Here is a 21397-nt window from a genome sequence, read left to right as displayed (position 1 = left end):
TGCATATGGAGCAGTGAACCAATCTCCTTTTCCCATCCTTTCTCTTCATCTTTTATGACCCTTTACGAGGCTTCCTCTTCATGCTTTTTTTCTCTATCTTGCTCTTCCAATCTTATCAATCTTCAGCCAATTAACTTGTTGGTATTTTTGCCTGTTCGATGGAAGAAACAATGGCTAAGTTCCAGAACCTTGGAAGGTTCACCACCGAAGTTGCCCCACCTCAGCTTATCTCAGTTGCCAAGCCTCCATTGAGAAAAATGCTGGCTACAATAGCTGAGGAAGAAAAAGAATTCAGGGATGATGAAGTTACAGGACCAGCAGGCAGACCTACAATTCGGCTGTCAAGGAAATTCGAGAGGTCAATTTTATTCCTCATCACCAAGCCAATTTAATGGCCAAACCAAACAGCCTCCTTTTTTTAGTAATGGTTGTTTTAAGTAAATAATGGCCCGGGCTAGAGGCTAATTAACCTGAATAATTGTAGATTAGGAGAAACAACTATGTTGCCATGTACAGCATTGTGTTGTTTTGGCCTTGTTTAGATTTTTTTCTCTCCAACTTTTTTGCCCCGCAGATGAGTCAGTGTCTAGTTTGTCTCAACTCAAGTACGAAGTACTGGTGTACCATCAATAAAGCTTTCCTTCCTTCTTGTTTTTGTGGATTTATTTCTGCATTTACAGTTTAAGGTTTAAAGTTTCCCACATTTTAGCACTGCCCTTTGTAAAATAAAAAAGAAAGATCCTTTTGCTTCTCCATTTATCACCCTTGCAATCACCACTTAATGTGATTGGACACCTTTAATACAAGAAGGAGCTGGTTTATTTGAATATTTTGGTATAATACATAAGCCTTTCTCATATATTTTAACAAGTGTTTATTGAAATGCAACAAAACAATAGACCGCCATATAAAGGCCTGAAGGTCTTGTAAAGGAAAAAGGGTAAACCACCTCATTTGCCCTCACATTTCTTCTTAAGCTCCATAAGGAAGCAATACATTTTGCATTGGTCAGGCAGAGATTTGGACACACTCTCCCTTTCCATGCATCTTTTAGCCCATGCAACCAGCTTTGGGCACTCTGTTATGATGCTCAAGTTCCCACAGGTCTCCAGTGCATAGAACCAACTGTAGAAGGGAATCAGTGATACATCCGTAAACCCAAACTTCTCACCTCCGAAATAAGGCTTGTCTCCAAGCTCTCCTTCCAGCAGCTGGAAGCAACCAATTAGCCCTTTCTTTGCAGCTTCTTGGACCTCGCCTGTTGCTCCCCAAACTAACTTCCCCGTCGGATATATCTGCATATATTGCATATTCAATGTTAAAACTTCTAAACTAAACTAGTTACAAGAAATAAAAGAAAAAAAGTTTTTGTCCTAATAAGTTATTAATGATAAGATAGTTAAGAAAGGTCTACTATCATATTAAAATATAAACTTCTAGTCAGTTCGGTAAAGCTGATCAAGTGGTAAGGATGAGATGGGATTGCTCAACTAACAAAGCTTGAACTTAAATTAGATAGAAGACCTAAAAACTAATAGTTGGAGCAGCAGTTAAGCTTGTAACCTTTTTGTCAACAAAGTCAGCCCAGAAACTGGCATTGGCTCTGTCATAAGGATGAGAAGGGAGCAGAGGAGACCTGTCTCTCCAAACCTCATCGATGTATTGAACTATGATGAGGGATTCACAAACAGGTCTCCCCTTGTGGATCAACACAGGGATTTGCTTGTGAACAGGATTCATCTTCAAAAGTAGAGAACTTTTGTTGCTTAGATCCTCTGCTCTTGATTCATAATCAATTCCCTTCTCTGCCAATGCAATTCTCACCCTCATTGCAAAAGGGCTTGACCAAAAATCCAATAGTATTATATCATCTTCCACTGTTTTTTGTTTGCTGTGTTTTCTGTGTTGTGGCAAAATAAGTGAATGTTACTTATCTTATATAAAGCAAACGAGACAATGAGTGAATGTTGTAGAATTCTCCTTCGGTACATTTCCGGGGCTTTCTTGGGCTTCTGTTAGTGTTAGCAGAACTTGCGTCGGATCACACAAACTCTCGCTTAACTGTGTTCATCCTTATCCTCTAACAAGTTTTGAAGATATGAGTTTTGGGACTTTGATTTACATCAAGACTTTGCTAGTCAAGCCACATATCAGTCCATGTTGTCACCAAGGGTCCACGCCTCAATCTGATACACTTCAATTTTCATTTTTTTTATATTCACGGCTTTCTATTTTCTGTTCTATTAGACAGTATCGTTGGACAAGTTGTTCTTTTTTTCCTTCTTCTGAACCTTTCAAAATAAGGTTAACACTTGGCTGCCCATTCTTTCCAAGAAGATTGACCCGATTAAAATGGTTGGACCTGAACATTTGGGCTAGGGCAGGTCTCCCACTTTGAAACCTGGAATGAAAATCATAGTTACAAGATGGAATAATCTTCTTCCCCAACTGAGTAATTCCCTGGAAAGCTAGTTCAACAAAGAAAGGTTCAAATTACCGAACGCCTGTGTCATAATCTTATTTTCATATTTACATAACGAAGTTTCTTTAATCATCCACATCCTTTATCACACCCCATGGCAACCCTTAGCAAAACTGGGGGATTAACAGCAAATGTGATCCAATATTACAGCTTTATCATCATTCTATCATAATGAAATTACCAAATCCCAATCAAATGACAAGGACGATATAATAGAGTTCTATTCACTCTAAAGTCATGATTCTTCTTCAGTTTGGCCATAGACAATATAAGAAAATTAAAAAAAAAAAATTTAAAAATGCTCAAAGCTACTACAGTAGTCATAATGTCAAAATAGTTGAATACAAATCTCCTTATACAATTGCAAAATGATAAAACCCTCTATTTGCACCTTACTTACAATCCATAATACTACCATTGTGGAATCATTAGCTCAAGCTCCAGGGTATCTAAAATACAGAGAATTGGCAATCTCCTCGGCTCAACTAAGCCTAACAATCAAGAAACAGATTTCACATTTTCTGAGATACAAACAAGCATGATTCATGTGCAGCTATTTTCCTTGGAAAGCTAATTAATTAGACACTACAGAAGTCAAAAATGGATAATTCAGTGTCATAGAGATTTTTGATCCTGCTGTCATGCTCGCAAAGGGGCAAGCTGGCACAAATTCCTTTTCTCACAGAGAAAAGAAAGGCCATAGGTAGTGCATTGTATCTCATTGACATAGCTTGGAATGCCTTTGACATGATACCATCACTTTTCCCTAAAGAACTAAATGAACAAGGTAGAAGTTTGATAAAAAAGCGAGAAAACTGATAGAAAGGAAGAAAAATTTAGATAACCTTATATTTCATATTGCCAAAAACTAATCTACAAATACAAATGACAGTTGAAATTAAATACCAGCAATAGCTCAACTTGTGACCATGATAGACATCTCTAATTTTTACATAAAATTAGTGAATAAGCCAAGATGTCTTAAGACTAAAGAGTAATAACATTATGCTCAAGATTTTAATTGAATTTTCACACCATTCACTCTAATACTTAAAAGAAGTTGAAGAGAACATATAAATCACTGAATGTATTCTCTTTGGGTGCATTGGCAACAAATTCATTTATCTATTCAGACCTCAGACCTCAGACCAAGTAAAACAGCTGCAATTTCATAGCAGTTGTGCAAATTCAGACACAGTCCAAAACCAAACATCTCAAATTTTGTTTATAGGACAGAACTACAAAGAGCACATACACAGATACAGAGTAGAATATTATTAATTCAGCCAAATAAACTAGCTCAAGGTACTGAACTACGGATCATAATCAAGCTTAACAGGATAGGTAGTCTACAATAGTCCAGGCCTTTATATTTATTTAATAATAATAATGAAAAAAAGAAGGTAAAAGACCTTAGATTAAAATACTCATTCAAATTTATAATGCTTGTCAACAGCCACAGAAACTTCCCAAGTGCAACTCATTCCTTTAGGGAACTCAACCAAGTCACCAGCACCAATCTCCACAAACTCCTTGCCTCCATCAGGGTACACCTTCACTTTACCGTCTAACAGATAACATGTCTCTTTGGCATCATATGTCCAAGGAAATTTACTAGGAGGACAACCCCACCTGTAAAATCCAAACACAATTAAGATATTCTCTCAATCTCAGAGAGCTTGGGTCATGAAGTTTACAATCTTTAGATTTCAGGTCATCATGCCTAGGTATCAATCTAACTTAACGTCGGATGAGAGAGCTTGAATCACCCAAAAAAAAAAGACCCATAAGTAAAAAATAGTAGTAGAAAAAAATATACTGAGGTTTTACATACTTGGGCCACTGGCGAACGCCAAGCTGAGAAAGTTTGGATTCTGGAGGGTTCTTTTCCACCTTGATTCCCAGTACCTCAATATTCATGCTTTCTGCTCTTACCTTGGCGGCCAAAGGATAACGCAAGGATGACTGTTTGGGCGTGGCGTGGCTTCTCAGTAACAACAAACTTGAGCCCCCACAAGCAAAAGCACACGCCATTTTTCACAATTTTTTTTCTTAGTTAATCAGTCTATTTTCAGAATATGGAGGACAGGAAGAGAGGCCCAAGGTGCAATTTCATTTCATTTTTGTTTTCTTTGTATTGCAGCCATATGGGACATGGGCCGTTCTTGCCTCATCCTTTCCAAGCCAATTCCTCTTTGCCGTTTGGCGTTTCGACATCTATTGTAATAATTTATTTCCTTCAAACAGGTCCATAAAAATATTACACTACCATATGTTTTTATTCAATTTGGTGATTAGTTTTTGTTTATAATATGAAATCTTGAATTAAGTTTTATTGATTTTATTTTAGTTTTTTATTTAATGATTTTAATGGAAAATGTTACTAATAATTGGGGGGAAATTATCCTAATGATCATTCTTCGGAATGAAAGAGAGCAGAATAACCATTGCCAAACCCCTCCCTTTGCAATGACTAATCAAGGTGTGTGTAACAATAAACTAAAAAAAGTTATTAAACAAAAATATCTTTAATCAATTTTAAAAATTACTATCTTATGATTTCACATTTTTTTCATCTCTACCCATCTACCTCTGCTCGCTAAATTTTTTTTCTTCACCACCAAAGGGACGGTGAAGGGACGGTGGCAGCAGCGGGGGTGCCACCACGGCCGGGATTGGTCAGAGGAATCTACTATTGTGCAGACATTCAAAAGCATCAACTTGAAATATAAAGTTAAAGTATCGCAGGGAGGCAGCCAAGACATCTCAAATATGAGCACAAAGGCAAGGCATAGCTAAATCTTTTAAATGTCAACATGCTCAACAGTACATGAAAAGAATCTCGGCTTCAAGCACCAAGAATTTCAGTAATTTGTTCTTTAAAATCAAAGGAATGTAATATCCTTCTGGAGCTGCCTTTCTACACCTATTAATAGATATCCACACACACACAAATATATATGAATGAAAGAAATATTTTACGTATATAACTAGAATGTCATGATTATATAGTCATGTTGGAGTACATGACAGTACACAGATACAAGTATAAACTGCTATAGAAATAAACTTGGAACCAGAACAAATGCACCAATCATCAGTCATTCATGTAACTAGGCAAAATTTATATTGTTACATTCATTTTTTAAACTCTATTGATGATCAATGAGGCCAACTGTAACAAAGGTTTCTTGTAGGAATGCAAAGACTAGACTAGACTAGACCATGTTTTGACTAACTGCCATCACTCGTATAAACCTAAAGGCTCAATCTTATGGGTGCAGACTGAGTAGTGGCTATAAAAGCATGGCATTATACATTGATAACACAAGCGTTCAATCAGAACAGAGCTAGTGGAGTAAAAAGAAAAAATGGCACTTTCATGAAAGGATCAGCTGAAACAAGTGTAGGTAAACAGTCGTCAGAGGTAAAAAAATGAAAAAACTGGCACAAACCATTGTCCCCAACAAGAAAGATAGTAATGTATAGTCAAGCTTCAGAAACCACCATGCTAAAAAGCAATACAGCCACGACAAAACACGAGAACTCCAAACTAATGTAGATCTTTCCAAGAAAATAGATTATGGAAAACTACAACGCAAATTTCATCTGAAGTAAATGGATAAATAGCCAACAAAAACAGTTTCTGCAGATTACTTACCATCAGACACCCACTGGATCACCGGTATAACAGAAAAATCACTATTATTTCTAATCCCTTAATCCAACTCTATAACATCAGATAAAACCAGAATGAGACATGCACACCACAGAAAAGAAAATAAAATAAAAAGTGCAGGGCACAAAAGTCAAAACTTTCCAAGTTTTACTTTTAATTGAGTCCAAACGCAAGTAGAGCACTAAACTATCCCTCAACCAAATATGGGTGCAATAAGCCTAAGGAGAGGAAAGATTTTTATACACTAAGGAGCTCAATGAAAGTTTTAAACAATGAACCTAGGCTTTTGATGATAAGCTCCTTTGGTCTTCCAATTCAATCGTGAATCAAAATTTCTGCATTTGCTAAATACTGACTAGTTAATTAACACTGATATTTCCTCCAATTGCCTTTCACACTAACAACTTGTGAACAAGGTAGCAACATAAAAAATTAGCAAAACAGAAGGCATCCAGGCAATTCATACGGAGGGAAAAATCTCCAAGATGATCTATAATTCAAACATTAAGCAAATCCAAACATAGCAAATTGCAATTAACAGCATGCTATTACGCAGATATAATAAGCAGTTACTCTCTATGCAAGAGATTAATATAATCCAAGTTAACCAAAATTAAATGCTACACATAAGTCTCAATTGAACAAAAACAAAAACAAACTCCCAATAACCACAGATATAACATTTCTTTAAAATGCTCAAAAAATTAACTACTTATACCAGCACCCTATTTGTCTTCAGACTTGTAAAATTCCAACAACATCTTAGCCTCCTCCTTGATCAACTCAGAACGTTGTAAAAACAGCTCCAACTCTGCAATTTGCAATTTCCTCCACTTCTCTTCCAAAGCTGCTCTCTTTTCTGCCCCAATTATCTCCAATCCGTTCTTTAAAATTTTTTCTTCCATACCAGCAAGACCAATGCTCTTATCAAAGAAACTAGCTACACTCTTAGACTTCTTATCAAGATCCATTGGCTCCACGTTCTTCTCCGGTGAAAAAATTTCTGGTTTCACTACAGGCAAAGCTTTAGTGTTTCCCTTAGTTTTCCCGTTTGACTTCACAGCAGAAGACTCAGTTTTTCCACTGATCCCTTCTTTACCCCATATTTTCTTCGACAAGTCAAAGGCCTTCTGCTCATGGACTTTAGAAAAAGTCTTATCCTCGCCTTTCTTTCCTTTAACAGCATTGTTTTCAAATTTTTTTCTTAACCTCCTAATTTTATCCATCAACTGAGCTTTGGTAACATCAATATGAATTGATTTCTTCACAAAATCATAAAATGCGTTCATATCAGCACAAGGATCAGCCCCTTTTTTAGCATAATAATCCAACATACCTTTTAACACAGCAATTTCATCATCTTCACTAAACAGCCGCTGGAAGAGCTGTTTCTTTGCATCTTCTCCAGTCTTCTTCACCTCCTCAACAACAGCGACCTCGGTTACTTCTTCCCCAGCTTTTTTCTTGGCCCGTTTCACATCCTTGGGTTCTTGCTCTGAGTCGCTGGGCCGCTTAGTTGAAGAAGCTTTAATCGGTGAAGCCAATGGTTTGGATCTAGGTTTTTTGGTGTTTGAAGCTTCTTCCATAGGTTTTGTTGCAATAGGCTTGGGAGTTTGGCTGTCGGTGTCGGATTCAGACTCGGAATCCGTGTCAGAGTCATCAGATTCATCACCAGGGGTTGCAGCGGTGGCAATATCAGGCTTTTTAGGAGGTTGAGTTTTCTGGTTTTGTGAGGTAGTTTGGGTTTTTGGCTCTTCCTCCTCTTCTTCAGATGAAGACCCTTCTTCTTCCTCAGAGGAAGTCTCCTCTTTTTCTTCTTCAGATGAAGAAGCAGTGGGTGGATCTTCAATGGGGTTTGAACGCTTTCGTGCCATCGATATTCAAACAGAGAAGAGATTAAAAAAGTGTTAGGGTTTTGGTGGGTTTGATGTTTTTATAGAGAAGAGCTGTCAAGCTGGAAATTCCGAAGCCTGTGACTTCACCTTTCACTGATATTTAAACGTATAAAAGGAAAGGAATCCATCCACCCGACTCGTCCAACCCTAAATTTTTAAAAGAGTAAAAACAAAACCTTATGAGTGGGCTTCATGGAGCTGGATCTTGGGACACCAACCAAGTTTTAGCCCATTAAGTACTCTAGCTAATAATTTTAATACTAAGTTAAATAAGATTTTTTTATGTAAGTAAAATAAGAAAATTAATAGTCCTATTAACTTATAAAGAATCTTTAATTGAAATGGTTCAATGAAATTTAATTTTATAAAAAAATAATCCTTTAATTCAAAATTTTTCATTAATCATAATGTTGAAAAGATGAAATTTAAGAAGATAGTAGTAATATTTAAGAAGTTAAGTTTATTAATCTAATCCCCTTTGTCTATTTCAAATATTAATTGTTCATTTCTTTTTTCACTTAAGGTTACTAATATTTAATATATTTTATTTCGTTATAAATTTAAATTGAAGAATGGATAGATGTTATGTAAATGATTAAATAAGCAATAATATTAATAAATGCATCATACAATATTTTAATTTTAAAGTATCACATATTCATTTTTATCAAGTGTGAAGTGGTTGTTACCTTAGAGGTCTAAAGTTGAATCTCTAACTCTCTCTTGTATCTTTCTATACGTATCCCAAAACAGAAAAAATATTATCAAAGTGCAATGGGTTAATTTCTCTACCCACATGTAATTCATTAGAGAGAAAAAGGAATACATATGATGGATCTTGGACTGAGTTTGTATTATAATTTATGACTAACTAAGTCTCTACTCTTCTATTGTACCCTAAACTCTTGAAGTACTCTTTTGTTTAATTAAGGGATTTAAGTAGTTTTCATATAAATAAGAGTTCAATTAAATAAACTAATACATTAAAATTTAATTGATTCATACCATAGAAAGGATAAGGAGTTGGCAGAAAATTTAGAAAAAATATAAAAACTTTTCATTATTTTAACCTAGATTTATAATCCGCCTAAATATATGACAAGTTGACATGCATGTGGAGGCATAGCATGTAGCAACATGCTAGCCCAAGGCTGCATCATGGCAGGAAAGCTTGGCCAGCCACTGACACACTATGAAGACTGAACACAGCTACTTTGCTGCCTCCAATAGCATAACTGCAGACAAATAAGCCAGCTGCCAGCCGTTGCTGTAGGTAGAAAATTTGGTTTGCTTATGTCCTAGGTCGCAATTTGACGCAGAAACATGATTGTCAACTGATATATATATATATATTTCTTTATTTTTTTATTGTATGTTTTTAATTAATGTACTTCTTCCCCCTAAAGGATAAAGATAATTATTTACATACACATACATGCATGCATTGTTTCTTTCATGTGCAAAGGCTTGATTTCTCTAGCCATAAATAAGTAATATTAAGAAATTGTCTTTGCCTGTAAAATGTCATGTAATCCACGAAGCAAAGCGGCCCATATAAATGGATTTGACAATTTCCCAAGCTTGTTTAGCATGCATTAAAATGCACTAGCTAGTTCTGCATGACTACAACATTATGGCTAGTCGGCTACCGTCCACCTCTCGAGGTTGTCACTCAGGCGGAGTAGGTCAACTATTTATCGATAACAAGAACCAAAATCCAAGGTGTCCCGATGCAAATCTCCTTTTGATTTATACAACTGCTTCAGAAACCGTGATTGGGTCACTTTAAGAGACTTAGACACACGCTCTCGATCTTTCTGCATAAATGTCTTTCCCCAGTCCACCGCCTTTGGGCACTCTTCCATTCCATAATGTTAAGATTCCCAGGTGTCTCGAATGCATGGAAAAAATGCTGTAGAAAGGAATAAGAACTATATGCACAGGGTTCAAGGTTTTGCCTCCAAGCTCTACTTCCAATGTCTTGAAGCTCTCCTCTCAATGAGATATTTTTCTTTGCTGCCTCCTAATTGGTTTCACCTTTTGGCGCCCACAACATCCCCAACAGCGTAAATCTGCAATTAACACCCCTTGTTTTGTCATTAAGGATGAAAGAAAGACTAAACTAAGTCAGGTTTGGTTAATGTTTTTTTGAACAAAAAAATAAAAATCTTAACTATCTATCTATATACAAAACATGAAATAAGTTTAAGTGACCTTTTTTTCCATATAATCATCCCGGAACGCTCTCTCATACTGATCCCAAGGCAGCAAATGAGATTTGTCATTATATTCTAAACTTCATCAATGTAGTAAATAATGAGGAATGATTGGCAAATGGGTCTACCCTTAGGATCAAAACAAGGATTTCCTTATGAACAGGGTTTATCTTCAGAAGCAATGGGCTTTTGTTTCTCAAATCTTCTTCCCTTGACTCAAACTCGACTGCTTTCGCTTCCAATAGAACCACGTCGTTTGCCATATATAATTTTAACAATTTTCAGCTGTTTTTTCAATAGAGTATAATGATAGCAGTTAGCTGATTCTCTGGCGAGTTGCTTGATGGTAAAGAGTTTGTCGCATAAGCCTGGCATACGTTATTTGACCAAGTCAAGGGGCTGGTTACCGCTTTTAAACTGAAGAATATAGAAGCTGAGTTTTCCAGGTAAATTAATGGAAGCAGTAGCTTAATAAAACAGAGAAGAAGATGAAGCAAAGAGACATTCGAAGCAGTAGAATAAGATATTTGGCCAAAAAACAAAGTTTTCATTTCTCATATTTATATTATGACAATTCAAACGTTTCCTAACGAACCTGATCAAATAATAAATTTCATACTGACCAATAAATAGCTCAACAGTAAAATGAAACAGACAAACCATGACTATTAAGCCTTGAAATAGAAAATGAAAAGTAGACTAAAACAACACCATAAGATGCGTATAAGACTCAAGTAAACTAAGCCAAACAACATTAGTAACATCGTTTGGATACAACAAACTTAAAAGAACAAAAGAATAAAACGACACGTTTTGAAGCTCAACCTATCCAGTCAAGAAACGCCATCATTTCGCTCCAAGTGCCTTTCTTCACCTTCAAAGCTAAAGCTTGTCGCTACTTCTTCAAACACCTTTATTACCATATTGTAAATTACCTTTCAACACAACCCCATAATTCTCAATCTGGTGAACACCAAGACACGATCTCAAATATTCAAATCTCTCCTTTCCCAAACTCTTAGTAAATATATCAGCAAGCTGATCACTGGTTGAACAATAAACCAGTTTAATCTCACCTTCCTTTACAGCATTTCGAAGAACATGGTACTTAACTCTGATATGTTTTGTTTTACCATGTTGAACAGGGTTCTTAGCTATTGTAATTACTGATAAGTTGTCAACATTAATCAGAGTTTTCTTGTCTTACTTGAAACCCAGCTCATCCAGTAGCTTCCTCAACCATAGAGCATGGTTGGTAGCAGCTGCACAAGAAATGTAGTCTACCTTAGCTATTGACTAAGCTACAACTTGCTAGATTTTGGAACTCCAGGCAACAGCACTTTCAAAAGAAAAAACAAAAACCTCTTGTGCTTTTAGAATCATCCAAACAACTAGCCCAATCACTATCTAAAAAACCTATCAGCTAACTGCTCTCCTGCTTCATGTACACCAGTCCATAATCCACAGTTCCTTTAACATACCTTAGGACCGTTTTAGCTGCTACAAAGTGTTTCTGAAGGATTTTGCATGAACCTTGACAGCAAACATGTTGCAAACATTACATCAACCCTTGTGGTTGCTAAGTATAGTAAAAAACCAAGGATGCTTTTACATAATTGCCCAGTTGCCTTACCAGCACCATCATCTGTACTGAACTGGGCACCAATGCACAATGGGGTATTCACTACCATGCACATACTCATATTGAACCTTCTTAGCAGATCCTTGGCATATTTACCTTGATGCATAATGACTTTATCAGTTGCTGGCACCACTTCCATGCCAAGAAAATAGGTAATCACTCCTTAATCAGTCATTTCAAACTCTTTCTTCATCTAAGATTTAAACTCAGACAAATATTTGTTGGTGTATTTTCAAAATTAAAGGTTATGTCACATAATGAAAAACTATCTTAGTTCAAAGGTTATGTCACATAAAGTGACATAGAGTGACTATTGGATTATAGGTAGGTTTTCATGTGAATGGTTATGTATCTTGGTAAAATGACATCCAAAATTTATGAGACAAATTGAAAAAATATCATAGCTCAAAAGTTTAAATATAAAAAGTTATTGTTTCAAATTATAACTTAAAGTTTATATTTTATGGAATGAATAGTTATCCTTTCATAAAATGATTATTGAAATAATACTTTTATCCAAAAGTTGTGTTTGGCAAAATGTAAATATATCTTTTAGACAAAATGATGCCTTAATGAAAGGGTTGTGTCCTTGAAGAAGAGACATTTGCAAGCCTATATAAAAGGCTTGTTGCTAACCATTTTGATATATCAAATCAAAAACAAAACAAGAGTAGAAAAATTAAGAGCAAGAAAAGTGTTGTGTTCTATTAACATAAACACTTAAGTTTCATCAACTACAAAAGCGTCTAAATTCCTTATAATCTACTTGCTGCAGAAGCAAGCTCTAAGACCGAACAACTTTGCAAATCCTCGGGTGTATCTAGCAGTTTACTCTCGTAAAGTGCAATATGAAGTTAGACGTTGGCTTCATTGTATCTAAGGCTATTCGCATTATTTTCATTTGCATACCGAATAGTTAGGGCAAAATAAATCTTAAATATAACGTCTATTGAAAGGCTCACCTTGAAGCCACTTTTGCCTATTCTTAAATTCCATCTAAACCCCATTTGCACCAACAATATTTACCTTATAGACTAGTAATCAATAAATCATCCACATATAATGCTGCTATAAGTACCACAGTACAATTTTCATACTTCACATACAAGGTGGCTTCATTTATGCTCCTCTAGAACCCTTGGTTCTTGAAATAGTCATCAATTCAGGTATATTAGGCTCTTGGAGCCTGTTTTAGGCCATACATAGCCTTGACAAGTTTGCACACTTTCTTGTCTGAACCCTTCTGAACATATCCCTCAAGCTACTCAATGTATATATCTTCAATTAGAATGCAATTAAGAAAAGCTAACTTGACATCAAGATGATAAATTCTCCATCCCTCCCTTAATGACAAAGCAATAAGCATTCTTATTGTGTCATGTTTGGCAACTGGAGTAAAAGTCTCCACATAATCAACCCCATAGAGTTGAGCATAACCTTTAACCATCAATCGAGCTTTATACTTATTTACAGAGCCATCAAGATTGAGTTTGGTTCTGTAAATCCACTTAACTCTAATAATATTCTTGTCAACAGGCTTGCAACAAGATCCAAGTCTTATTCTTGCTGATTATCTTCATTTCATTATCCATAGCTGACTTCCAATGACCTTCTAAATGAGCTTCTTTGAAATTTGCAAGTTCAATTAAGGTTACATTGCATCAACTATGTATATCTACTAAACTCCTAATGCCTTTGACAACTTTACTTTCATCCTCCAAGTCAGAGTCATCATCCAAATCATTATGCTTTACCACATTATCATATACAGTAGTGAAATCAAACTAATCCGCAAGGTATTAGGCCAATTCCAACTTTGACCTTCATCAAACATCACATCCCTACTCACGAACACCTTTTTTAACTCAAGATCATATAACCTGTAGCCTTTTGAGACTTCATTATAACCAACCAAGACTACTGCCACAAATTTAAGATCAAACTTAGTCTTCTAAACATCTGATACTTTAGCATAACAGGTACAGCCAAAGGTTTTCAGATGTGAAACACTTGGTTTATGATCAAACCACAGTTCATAAGGGGTTTTTGTTGTCCAGAACTCTAGTATAAGCTTTATTTAGAAAATAATTAGCTGTATTTACAACTTTTACCCAAAATACCCTTGGCATCTTCATCTAGTACAATAAGCATCTTATCATCTCAACTAAAGTTCTATTCATTCTCTCAGCTTTTCCATTCTGCTTAGGCTTATATGATATAGTTAGCTGATGCTGGATTCCCAAAGACTCAAGGTACTACTCAAACTCAGCAGATGTATACTCCTTGCCATTGTTAGTTCTCAAAGTTCTTACACTCTGACCTGAGAAATTCTCAGCAGCTACCTTAAACTTCCTAAAGTAGCTCAATGCTTCAGATTTCTACTTCAAGAAAAATATCCAGTAATACTTTGTATAATCATCAATAAGATGATATAATACCTGCTTCCACTGAGTGAAGCAATCTTCATTAGACCACTAAGGTCTGTATCCACCAATTCAAGCTTCTTGGTAGCCTTCCATCTTCTTTTTTTAGGAAATGGTTTCCTTGTCTGCTTTCTAAATTGACAAGCTTGACATAGCTTATCTGGTTTTGAAATACTAGGCAAGCCATCCACTAGGTTTCTTAAGGACATAAGTGAAATACCCCATACTTTGATATGGTGATAAATAAAGCTTATCAGATGCTAATTGAGGCATAATAAGGTATTTTAGGTACTAAGGAGACAAGATAAAATTTTTAGAATAAAATAATATTTTATAAATATTATTAAAATATTAATATTTAACCGGATGTCGAAATTAGTCATGAAGAATGATCATATGGTTGATCCAAGTGGGGGAGAAGAAATACAAGTGAATTTTTGAAGAAATGAGTGACAAAAGTGAAATACACGTGTTTTGTTAAGTCAAACTAACACGGATAAGTAAATATTTAAATATTATGGTAATACCGCGTTGAGGTGTAATTTTTATATTTCGATGGTGCACGCACCGAGAAAGAAAGTTAGATGAAAATTGAAATGTTTAGACACATAAAAAAGGATCAAAATTGAAATATAAAGATTAAAGGATATGTAGTGGAATTAATGAGAGAAATAAAATGAACATATACTAAAGTAATAATAGTATATAAAAAAAATATTAGAAGACCAACATGGGCAGCCGCCTATGTGGTCAATAAAAGAGTCAAAGACTCTTTACTTGGTAAAATAAAAGGGAGATAGGCCATGTGGAGCAAAAAGTGAAGGAAGAAAAAAAATTTGTGATGTGGCCGACCATGTTGGAACAATGTGGAAGTTTGTGGAACATTCAAGAAAAAATAATATATATATATATATGTAATTGAGTAAGCTAAGTAAAGAAGACAAAGAAGAAGAGAGGTCGGTTGAGGGAGAGTAAAAGAGAATAAAAAAAGAAACGGAGAGAAAGAAAAACAAAAAGAAAACCGTGCGTGAGAAAGAAAAATAAAAGGAAAAGAGAGCTGAGTTGAGGGGCTGTTTTTGCTACCATTCAAGAAGGAAAAGAGAGTCATTTAAGGGCTGATTTTGGAGGCTGAAAAGTGCAGCTTTGCTGCTGATTTTGGAGGCCAAAAAGTGCAGATTTTTACAGCAAAATTTGAAGATTTTAAGATGCTGTTTTGGTGATTAATTGTTGTCGTTTTAGTTGTAAATTTTTAGAGGGAAAGGTTCAGCTTAGCTGCTAAAATTTTAAGGAAAAATAAAGCAGCATAGCTGCTGAAAAACTGAAGGACAAAAGGGAAGAAAGTGTGGCCGGTGGTGAGAGGGAGAGAGAGGAAGATAGTGGGACGGGTTGAGCATGTGAAAAGAAAAAAAAGAAAGATAACAAGGGCTGCTGGACGGTGGAGGAAAGAAAAGAAAAGAAAAGAAAATAACAAGAAAGGAAAATGGGCATGGCCCAACAAGCAAGAAAAATGGACATGGTCCAATAAAGGAAGAATGGGCATGGTCCAATTAAAAAGAAATGGGAGAAGTCCATGAATAAGAGTCCAAAAACAACAAAGGAAGAAAAATTCAAAAGAAAAGGAAGGTGGAGATTTGGGCCAACCTAGCTTAATTGGGTAAAATTTCTTTACTCTTCACCATGACTTATTTTGAAATTGGACTATATAGAGGCTAGCTTATTTTATTTAATTATGCATTAATTAGTTAGTGATATGAAGTAAATTTAAGTTGCTTAGAAGGTTGAAATAGACACTTAATACCATAAATAAGTTACCGGTGTTAATAATCTAAAGAATTATGTGAACGAAGGATGAAATCAATTATAGTAAAAATGTATTAAGATGTGAATTAGGTGAGTGAAATTATGATAGAATGAGAGAAAGAAAAGTAGAATTGATACACTAAATGTATTGAATTTAAATGGTTGCTAGGAAAGCATGTTGAACGAAGTAGGTGACGGGCAATTAGGAATAATTGCATGCGTATACGAATCAATAGCGACGTAGAAATCTCGCTATTATGAGGTGAGTAACCTTACCATCATTTTAATATTTAAAGTATGTTTTTAATCAGTTTTGGTGAAATTTTATGAAAAATAAGTTTAAATGGTAAATCTTTGTGTTTTACAAACAAAATGTGTTTACATGAAAAGATTTTATAAATTGTCTTGAAATTGAATAATGATTTTGAAAAACAGAGTAATTGGAAACCATTTATTGTGTTGTAAAATTTATGATTTGAATCAAATGGCTTATGACAATATTTGCATGAATTGTTGAATAAATATTTGTGTTGAAATATATGAAATATGTATTTAGCCTTGAAAGGCTGTGAATTACAATAATTGTCATATCATGTTATTGAATTTTATTGATTTGTGGGATAATTATTAGCTTACTACAGTAGGCGAGTTCCGTGGACCAGCCTATAAGAAGGGCACGATAACCCCGTTTATATGTGCTCACCTCGGTTGTAGAGCCGCGTAGGGTAGCTCCTGAGGTGATATTTGAGTTCACTTCACGCCGAACCACCACGTGATGGTGAACTCAGCCAACGCCAAGGAACGGCTATGATATCCAACGAAAAATGTGTTTTATGTGAAATGTGAATTTTTAACAGCCTTGGCGGGCTCAAGTGTACGCCTCTGATCAAGGTGTCATCGAGTACTATTTGATGGCATGAGCCAAATGTTTATGAAAGTCATAAGCCTTAATGAGAAATTAAATGAAATACAACCGTTTGCATGGGTTGGGATAAATTTTCAAATTGTGAAATACTTAAAAATGATGAGATATTTTAATTGTCTCCTTTTACTCGGCTTTAGCTGATTTAAATGATGTTTGTTTACTTATTGAGATTTTATAATCTCACCACCCTCCTTTCCACCCATTTCAGGCTCCGAGTAGGCTATAGATAGCTGATTCCATTGAGGGCTTCTATTGGATTAACGTCCTCCACACTGTAGGTTCACAGTTTTCTTTATTCTAGTTATTTGTGGGACCACTTGATATTGTAAATTTAAATTAATTTAAATACTCTAGTGTATTACGTTACAGTATGAATGAATTTATTTTATTTTTACGTTTCAAAAAGTATTTACGTATAACTCTAAAATTACTGTTTATAAAAAAATAAATATTTTATTGAAATTTTGTTTTATCTTCTTAATATATTCAAATAATTATAATTTCATTTTAAATAAAGATTTTAGATGCTTAAACTTATTTTTTATTGTGAATTATGTGATTAGTACTTGCTTACTAAATTTTTAATTGGTTTCAAAATTTTTCAGTGAAAAATGATCAAAATGCCCTTGGAGATGAAAACTTTTATTTTATCTGTTTTAAGTTGGAAATAGCTCAAAATCTTTTGAAACATAATATTTAGCAACGGTTACTCACTGGGGGAAATGAGAAACTGATATTAAGCCTTGTGGGGTTTTGGTTGGCATTCCGAGAAATGAGTGCCCATCGAGGCACCGCAACGGTTGTCACGGGCTCGAGGAGAGTTTCGGGTTGTGATAATAAGTGTCAATGTATTGTAGTTAACATGGCCAATTCTTTTATGCCATACTTTAAACATATCCAACTCATTGTATAAAGCCAAGTGAGCAGCATTGGCCAAATTCAAAGGATAGCAATTGTTCTTCATAGCAACTATAAACAGCTCATTATCTTGAGAATCAAACACTTTGCAACCATCATCTTTAAATAGAATAGTATAATGTTCCCTAGCCAATTGTCCCACACTCAACAGATTATGATCAGCATCAGGAACATGATGCACACTTGTAATACTTGTATTACTTGAAGCTATCTTAATATTAATAGTACATACTCCTAAAATGTCCAGATAATTCCCATCTCCTATCTTTACTTTTGTCTTAAAGCTTGTGTCAAGAGTAGTGAAAAGAGATTTGTTACCTATCAAATGATGTGAACAAGAATTGTCCAGTAACCAAACATTGGTTTTGCTAGAATTCTTACCAATTGTTGCCATAAACAAAACCTCATTAGTGTCTCCTTCTACTTGTTCAACAACAGCAGCTTTTTTAGATATTTTAGAACGATTTTTATAGACCTTTTCAACATGACCTTGTTGATTACAAGCCTTACATCGTACATTAGGCCTAAACAAATAGTATTTCTCCATGTGATTGGTTTTCTTACGATATTGACATGGTGGAAATTCTTTCTTCTGATCTCTCTGTCGAGTATCTCTATTCTTTCTACCTTTGTTTTTCTTATCAGCTGAACTACCCTTGAAGCTATTACCACTCATCTTCACATTCTTAGTTTTAGCTACAAAGGCAAAATCTGCTGGACTTCTCTACCTAAATTCTCTCCTCTGTTTAAGACCCTATAGTGTATTAACTAGTTCATTTGGTGTTACCTGAGCAAGATCTATAGAATCCTCTAATGGAGAAACCTTAGAATCATATTTTTCAGGCAAACTAACCAACATTTTGCTCACTAATCTTTCTTCTATTATCTCCCTCCCTAGTAACCTCAATTGGTTCACTAGTCCCATCATTTTTTCAGAAAATTCTTTTTTGTTTTCATTGTCCTCCATTCTAAGCATTTCAAATTTCTGAATAAAATTAAATACCTAAATCTGCCTAATTCTTTCACTTCTAAAATACTCATCACTCAAGTAATCCCAAACTTGCTTAGGAGTTCTTAAATGCATAACTCTAGTAAATATTTCATCAGATAAAGCTGAATGAAGGCATGACAAAGTTTTGTACCTTTTGGATTTGTCCTCCTCAAATTGCCTAATCGAGCAATGGTCAGATTAGGTCTTATCTGAACAGGCTCTTCATCAGATTCCACAACTTCCCAAAGAGTGAAAGCCCTGAGGTACAACTCTATTTTCACACACCAAAAAGAGTAATTTTCTCTAGTAAATCTTGGAAGAGCAGATGAGTTAAAGCCTGAAGTCATGATGAAGTTGAACTACAGTCCCTTAAGATCACATATAGTGCTTTGATACTAATTGAAGAAAATAGAAACTGAGTTTTCCAGGTAAATTAATGGAAGCAGTAGCTTAATAAAACAGAGAAGAAGATGAAGCAAAATGAAATTCGAAGCAGTAGAATAAGATATTTGGCCAAAAAGCAAAGTTTTCATTTCTCATTCTAGTATTTATATTCTGACAATTCAAACGTTTCCTAATGAACCGGATCGAATAACAAATTTCACACTAACTAATGAATAGCTCAGCGGTAAAATGAAACAAACAAACAAACCATGGCTATTAAGCTTTGAAACAGAAAATGGAAAGTAGATTAAAATGACACCATAAGATGCGCATAAGACTAAAGTAAACTAAGCCAAACGACATGAGCAACATTGTTTTGGATACAACAGACTTAAAAAATTAAAAGAATAAAACGACACGTTTTGAAAGCTTAGCCTATCCAGTCAAGAAACACCATTGTTTTGTTTCGCTCCAAGTGCCTTTCTTCACTTTCAAAGTTGAAGCTTCCCGCCTGCTCTTCGAACACCTTCATTACCAAATTGTGACTTACCTTTCAACATAAACTCTTGGATTGTTTCGTTTAAAAGGGGGAGGCATACAAATTTCCTTGTCCTTTCTTCTGTCGGCAAGACCACATGCAATTGATCTTTACGTATAACATACATAAAAGAAGATAATTTCTACTATTTCCTAACTCAAAAATTTTCACTATCCTTATGATTCGAGCCTGAAATTACTAAATTGGGAAAATCAAACAATATTAACGTTCAATATCAACAAAAAAGTTACAAGAAACTTGTGAATAAAAAGTATTAATAAAAGCATTTTCTTTTCTCCTTTCACCAATCTCAATTCCATTCTTCAACATTTCCATCCTAGTAAGCAAAACCTTTTTCTTTGTTCAAACTTATGAAACAGAGGATGTGTGGGAGCCTAGACTCTTTCCTACTGCTGAATCATCAAAGACATGAAAGCAGGTTAAATAGTCTCTGTACTTGTGTATTTTCATTAATTTAATTTTTATATTTAAAATTTGATCAATTTAATCTCTCGATTTTAAATATTAAATCAATTTAGAGATGATGACATCAATGTTGACGTGGTAAATTTGCTAACCTTATAGCTTCATGAAATCAATGTCTCTCAATCAAACCCAACATCTTTTTGAGCCCTAGAGCTGCTTCGTAGGTCTTGAATTTGTCAAATAAAGACTCTTTTTCCATGCATCTGTTTGCCCATGCCACAAGCCTAGGGCACTCAGCTTCCATTCTGAAGTTTCCGAGGGCCTCGAATGAATGGAAAAGGCTGGAGAATGCAATCAGATCTAAGTCTACAAAGCTAAAGGTGTCGCCCCCGAAAGACGGCTTCTCTCCAAGCTCTTTTTCCAATGTTTTGAAGCTTTCTACCAATTCCTTCGCTGCCTTCTTGGCTTCATCACTTGTTGATGTCCATAACTTGCTTCCAATAGGGAAAATCTGTGTTCATAATCCCTTCTTAGTCATAAAATCATCCAAAAATAATGCTAATGAGACCTAAAAAGAAAAAGACCAGTATTTTAAAACCATAATTTAAGAAATTTAACCCCAAGATAATTAAATGTCATTTTTCTGAAGAGATAAATTTAACTCATTTCAAATCGTAGGATTTCTTTTTATAGTTTAATCAATAAATGAAGGATATATAGTTTACCTTTTGGTCAATATAATTAGCCCAAAACCTGGCATGAGCTCTCTGGTAATGATCAGAAGGCAGCAATGGGGCATCGTGATTCCAAACCTTATCAATGTATTCAACTATGATGAGTGATTCACATATGGGTCTTTCCTTGTGAATCAAAACTGGGACTTTCTTATGAATGGGGTTCATCTTTAGAAGCAGTCCGCTCTTGCTGTTGAATACATCCTCTTCCTCTGTCTCAAATTCCACTCCCTTCTCTGCCAAGGCTATCCTCTTACTCTTGTGGCATAAGGGCCAGGCTGAAAGTTCAGGAGAACAACTTGATCTGCCATTTCTAAGCAACCAAAATTAAGCCTCTTAGCTAT

At 35.1% G+C, this 21397-nt stretch overlaps 3 protein-coding genes and 1 pseudogene across 4 annotated transcripts; all 4 read right to left on the bottom strand.

The window, feature by feature from the left end:
* Window positions 1–796: 796 nt before the first annotated feature.
* Window positions 797–1937, bottom strand: LOC18594542 (putative glutathione S-transferase parC). Its single transcript, XM_007022131.3, has 2 exons — window positions 1564–1937; window positions 797–1295 (listed from the first exon to the last, which is right to left on the bottom strand). Exons 1-2 carry the CDS (start codon window positions 1828–1830, stop codon window positions 951–953), a joined length of 612 nt encoding a protein of 203 aa, XP_007022193.3. The 5' UTR covers window positions 1831–1937; the 3' UTR covers window positions 797–950.
* Window positions 1938–3684: 1747 nt separating this feature from the next.
* LOC18594541 (uncharacterized) lies at window positions 3685–4601 on the bottom strand. Its single transcript, XM_018124773.2, has 2 exons — window positions 4317–4601; window positions 3685–4114 (listed from the first exon to the last, which is right to left on the bottom strand). Exons 1-2 carry the CDS (start codon window positions 4514–4516, stop codon window positions 3910–3912), a joined length of 405 nt encoding a protein of 134 aa, XP_017980262.2. The 5' UTR covers window positions 4517–4601; the 3' UTR covers window positions 3685–3909.
* Window positions 4602–6689: 2088 nt separating this feature from the next.
* Window positions 6690–8159, bottom strand: LOC18594540 (GLABROUS1 enhancer-binding protein-like). The gene has a single exon (XM_007022129.3). It carries the CDS (start codon window positions 8033–8035, stop codon window positions 6887–6889), a length of 1149 nt encoding a protein of 382 aa, XP_007022191.2. The 5' UTR covers window positions 8036–8159; the 3' UTR covers window positions 6690–6886.
* A 12273-nt stretch (window positions 8160–20432) lies between these two features.
* On the bottom strand, window positions 20433–21397 carry LOC18594539 (glutathione S-transferase 3-like; annotated as a pseudogene). The gene is made up of 2 exons (XR_016027497.1): window positions 21045–21397; window positions 20433–20830 (listed from the first exon to the last, which is right to left on the bottom strand). The product of XR_016027497.1 is annotated as a glutathione S-transferase 3-like (transcript).

Source organism: Theobroma cacao, chromosome 7 (assembly GCF_053813885.1).
Source record: "Theobroma cacao isolate CCN51 chromosome 7, ASM5381388v1, whole genome shotgun sequence".
Lineage (NCBI taxonomy): Eukaryota > Viridiplantae > Streptophyta > Magnoliopsida > Malvales > Malvaceae > Theobroma > Theobroma cacao.
This window is presented reverse-complemented; position numbering and strand designations above follow the sequence as displayed.

Excerpts from the sequence above, each read along its gene's own strand:
- LOC18594542 (XM_007022131.3), bottom strand. The coding sequence starts at position 1,830 with ATGAGGGTGAGAATTGCATTGGCAGAGAAGGGAATTGATTATGAATCA. Across the intron at positions 1,296-1,563 it reads CTGACTTTGTTGACAAAAAG|ATATATCCGACGGGGAAGTT; the intron begins GTTACAAGCTTA and ends CAATATATGCAG.
- LOC18594541 (XM_018124773.2), bottom strand. The coding sequence starts at position 4,516 with ATGGCGTGTGCTTTTGCTTGTGGGGGCTCAAGTTTGTTGTTACTGAGA. Across the intron at positions 4,115-4,316 it reads GGCGTTCGCCAGTGGCCCAA|GTGGGGTTGTCCTCCTAGTA; the intron begins GTATGTAAAACC and ends TGGATTTTACAG.
- LOC18594540 (XM_007022129.3), bottom strand. The coding sequence starts at position 8,035 with ATGGCACGAAAGCGTTCAAACCCCATTGAAGATCCACCCACTGCTTCT.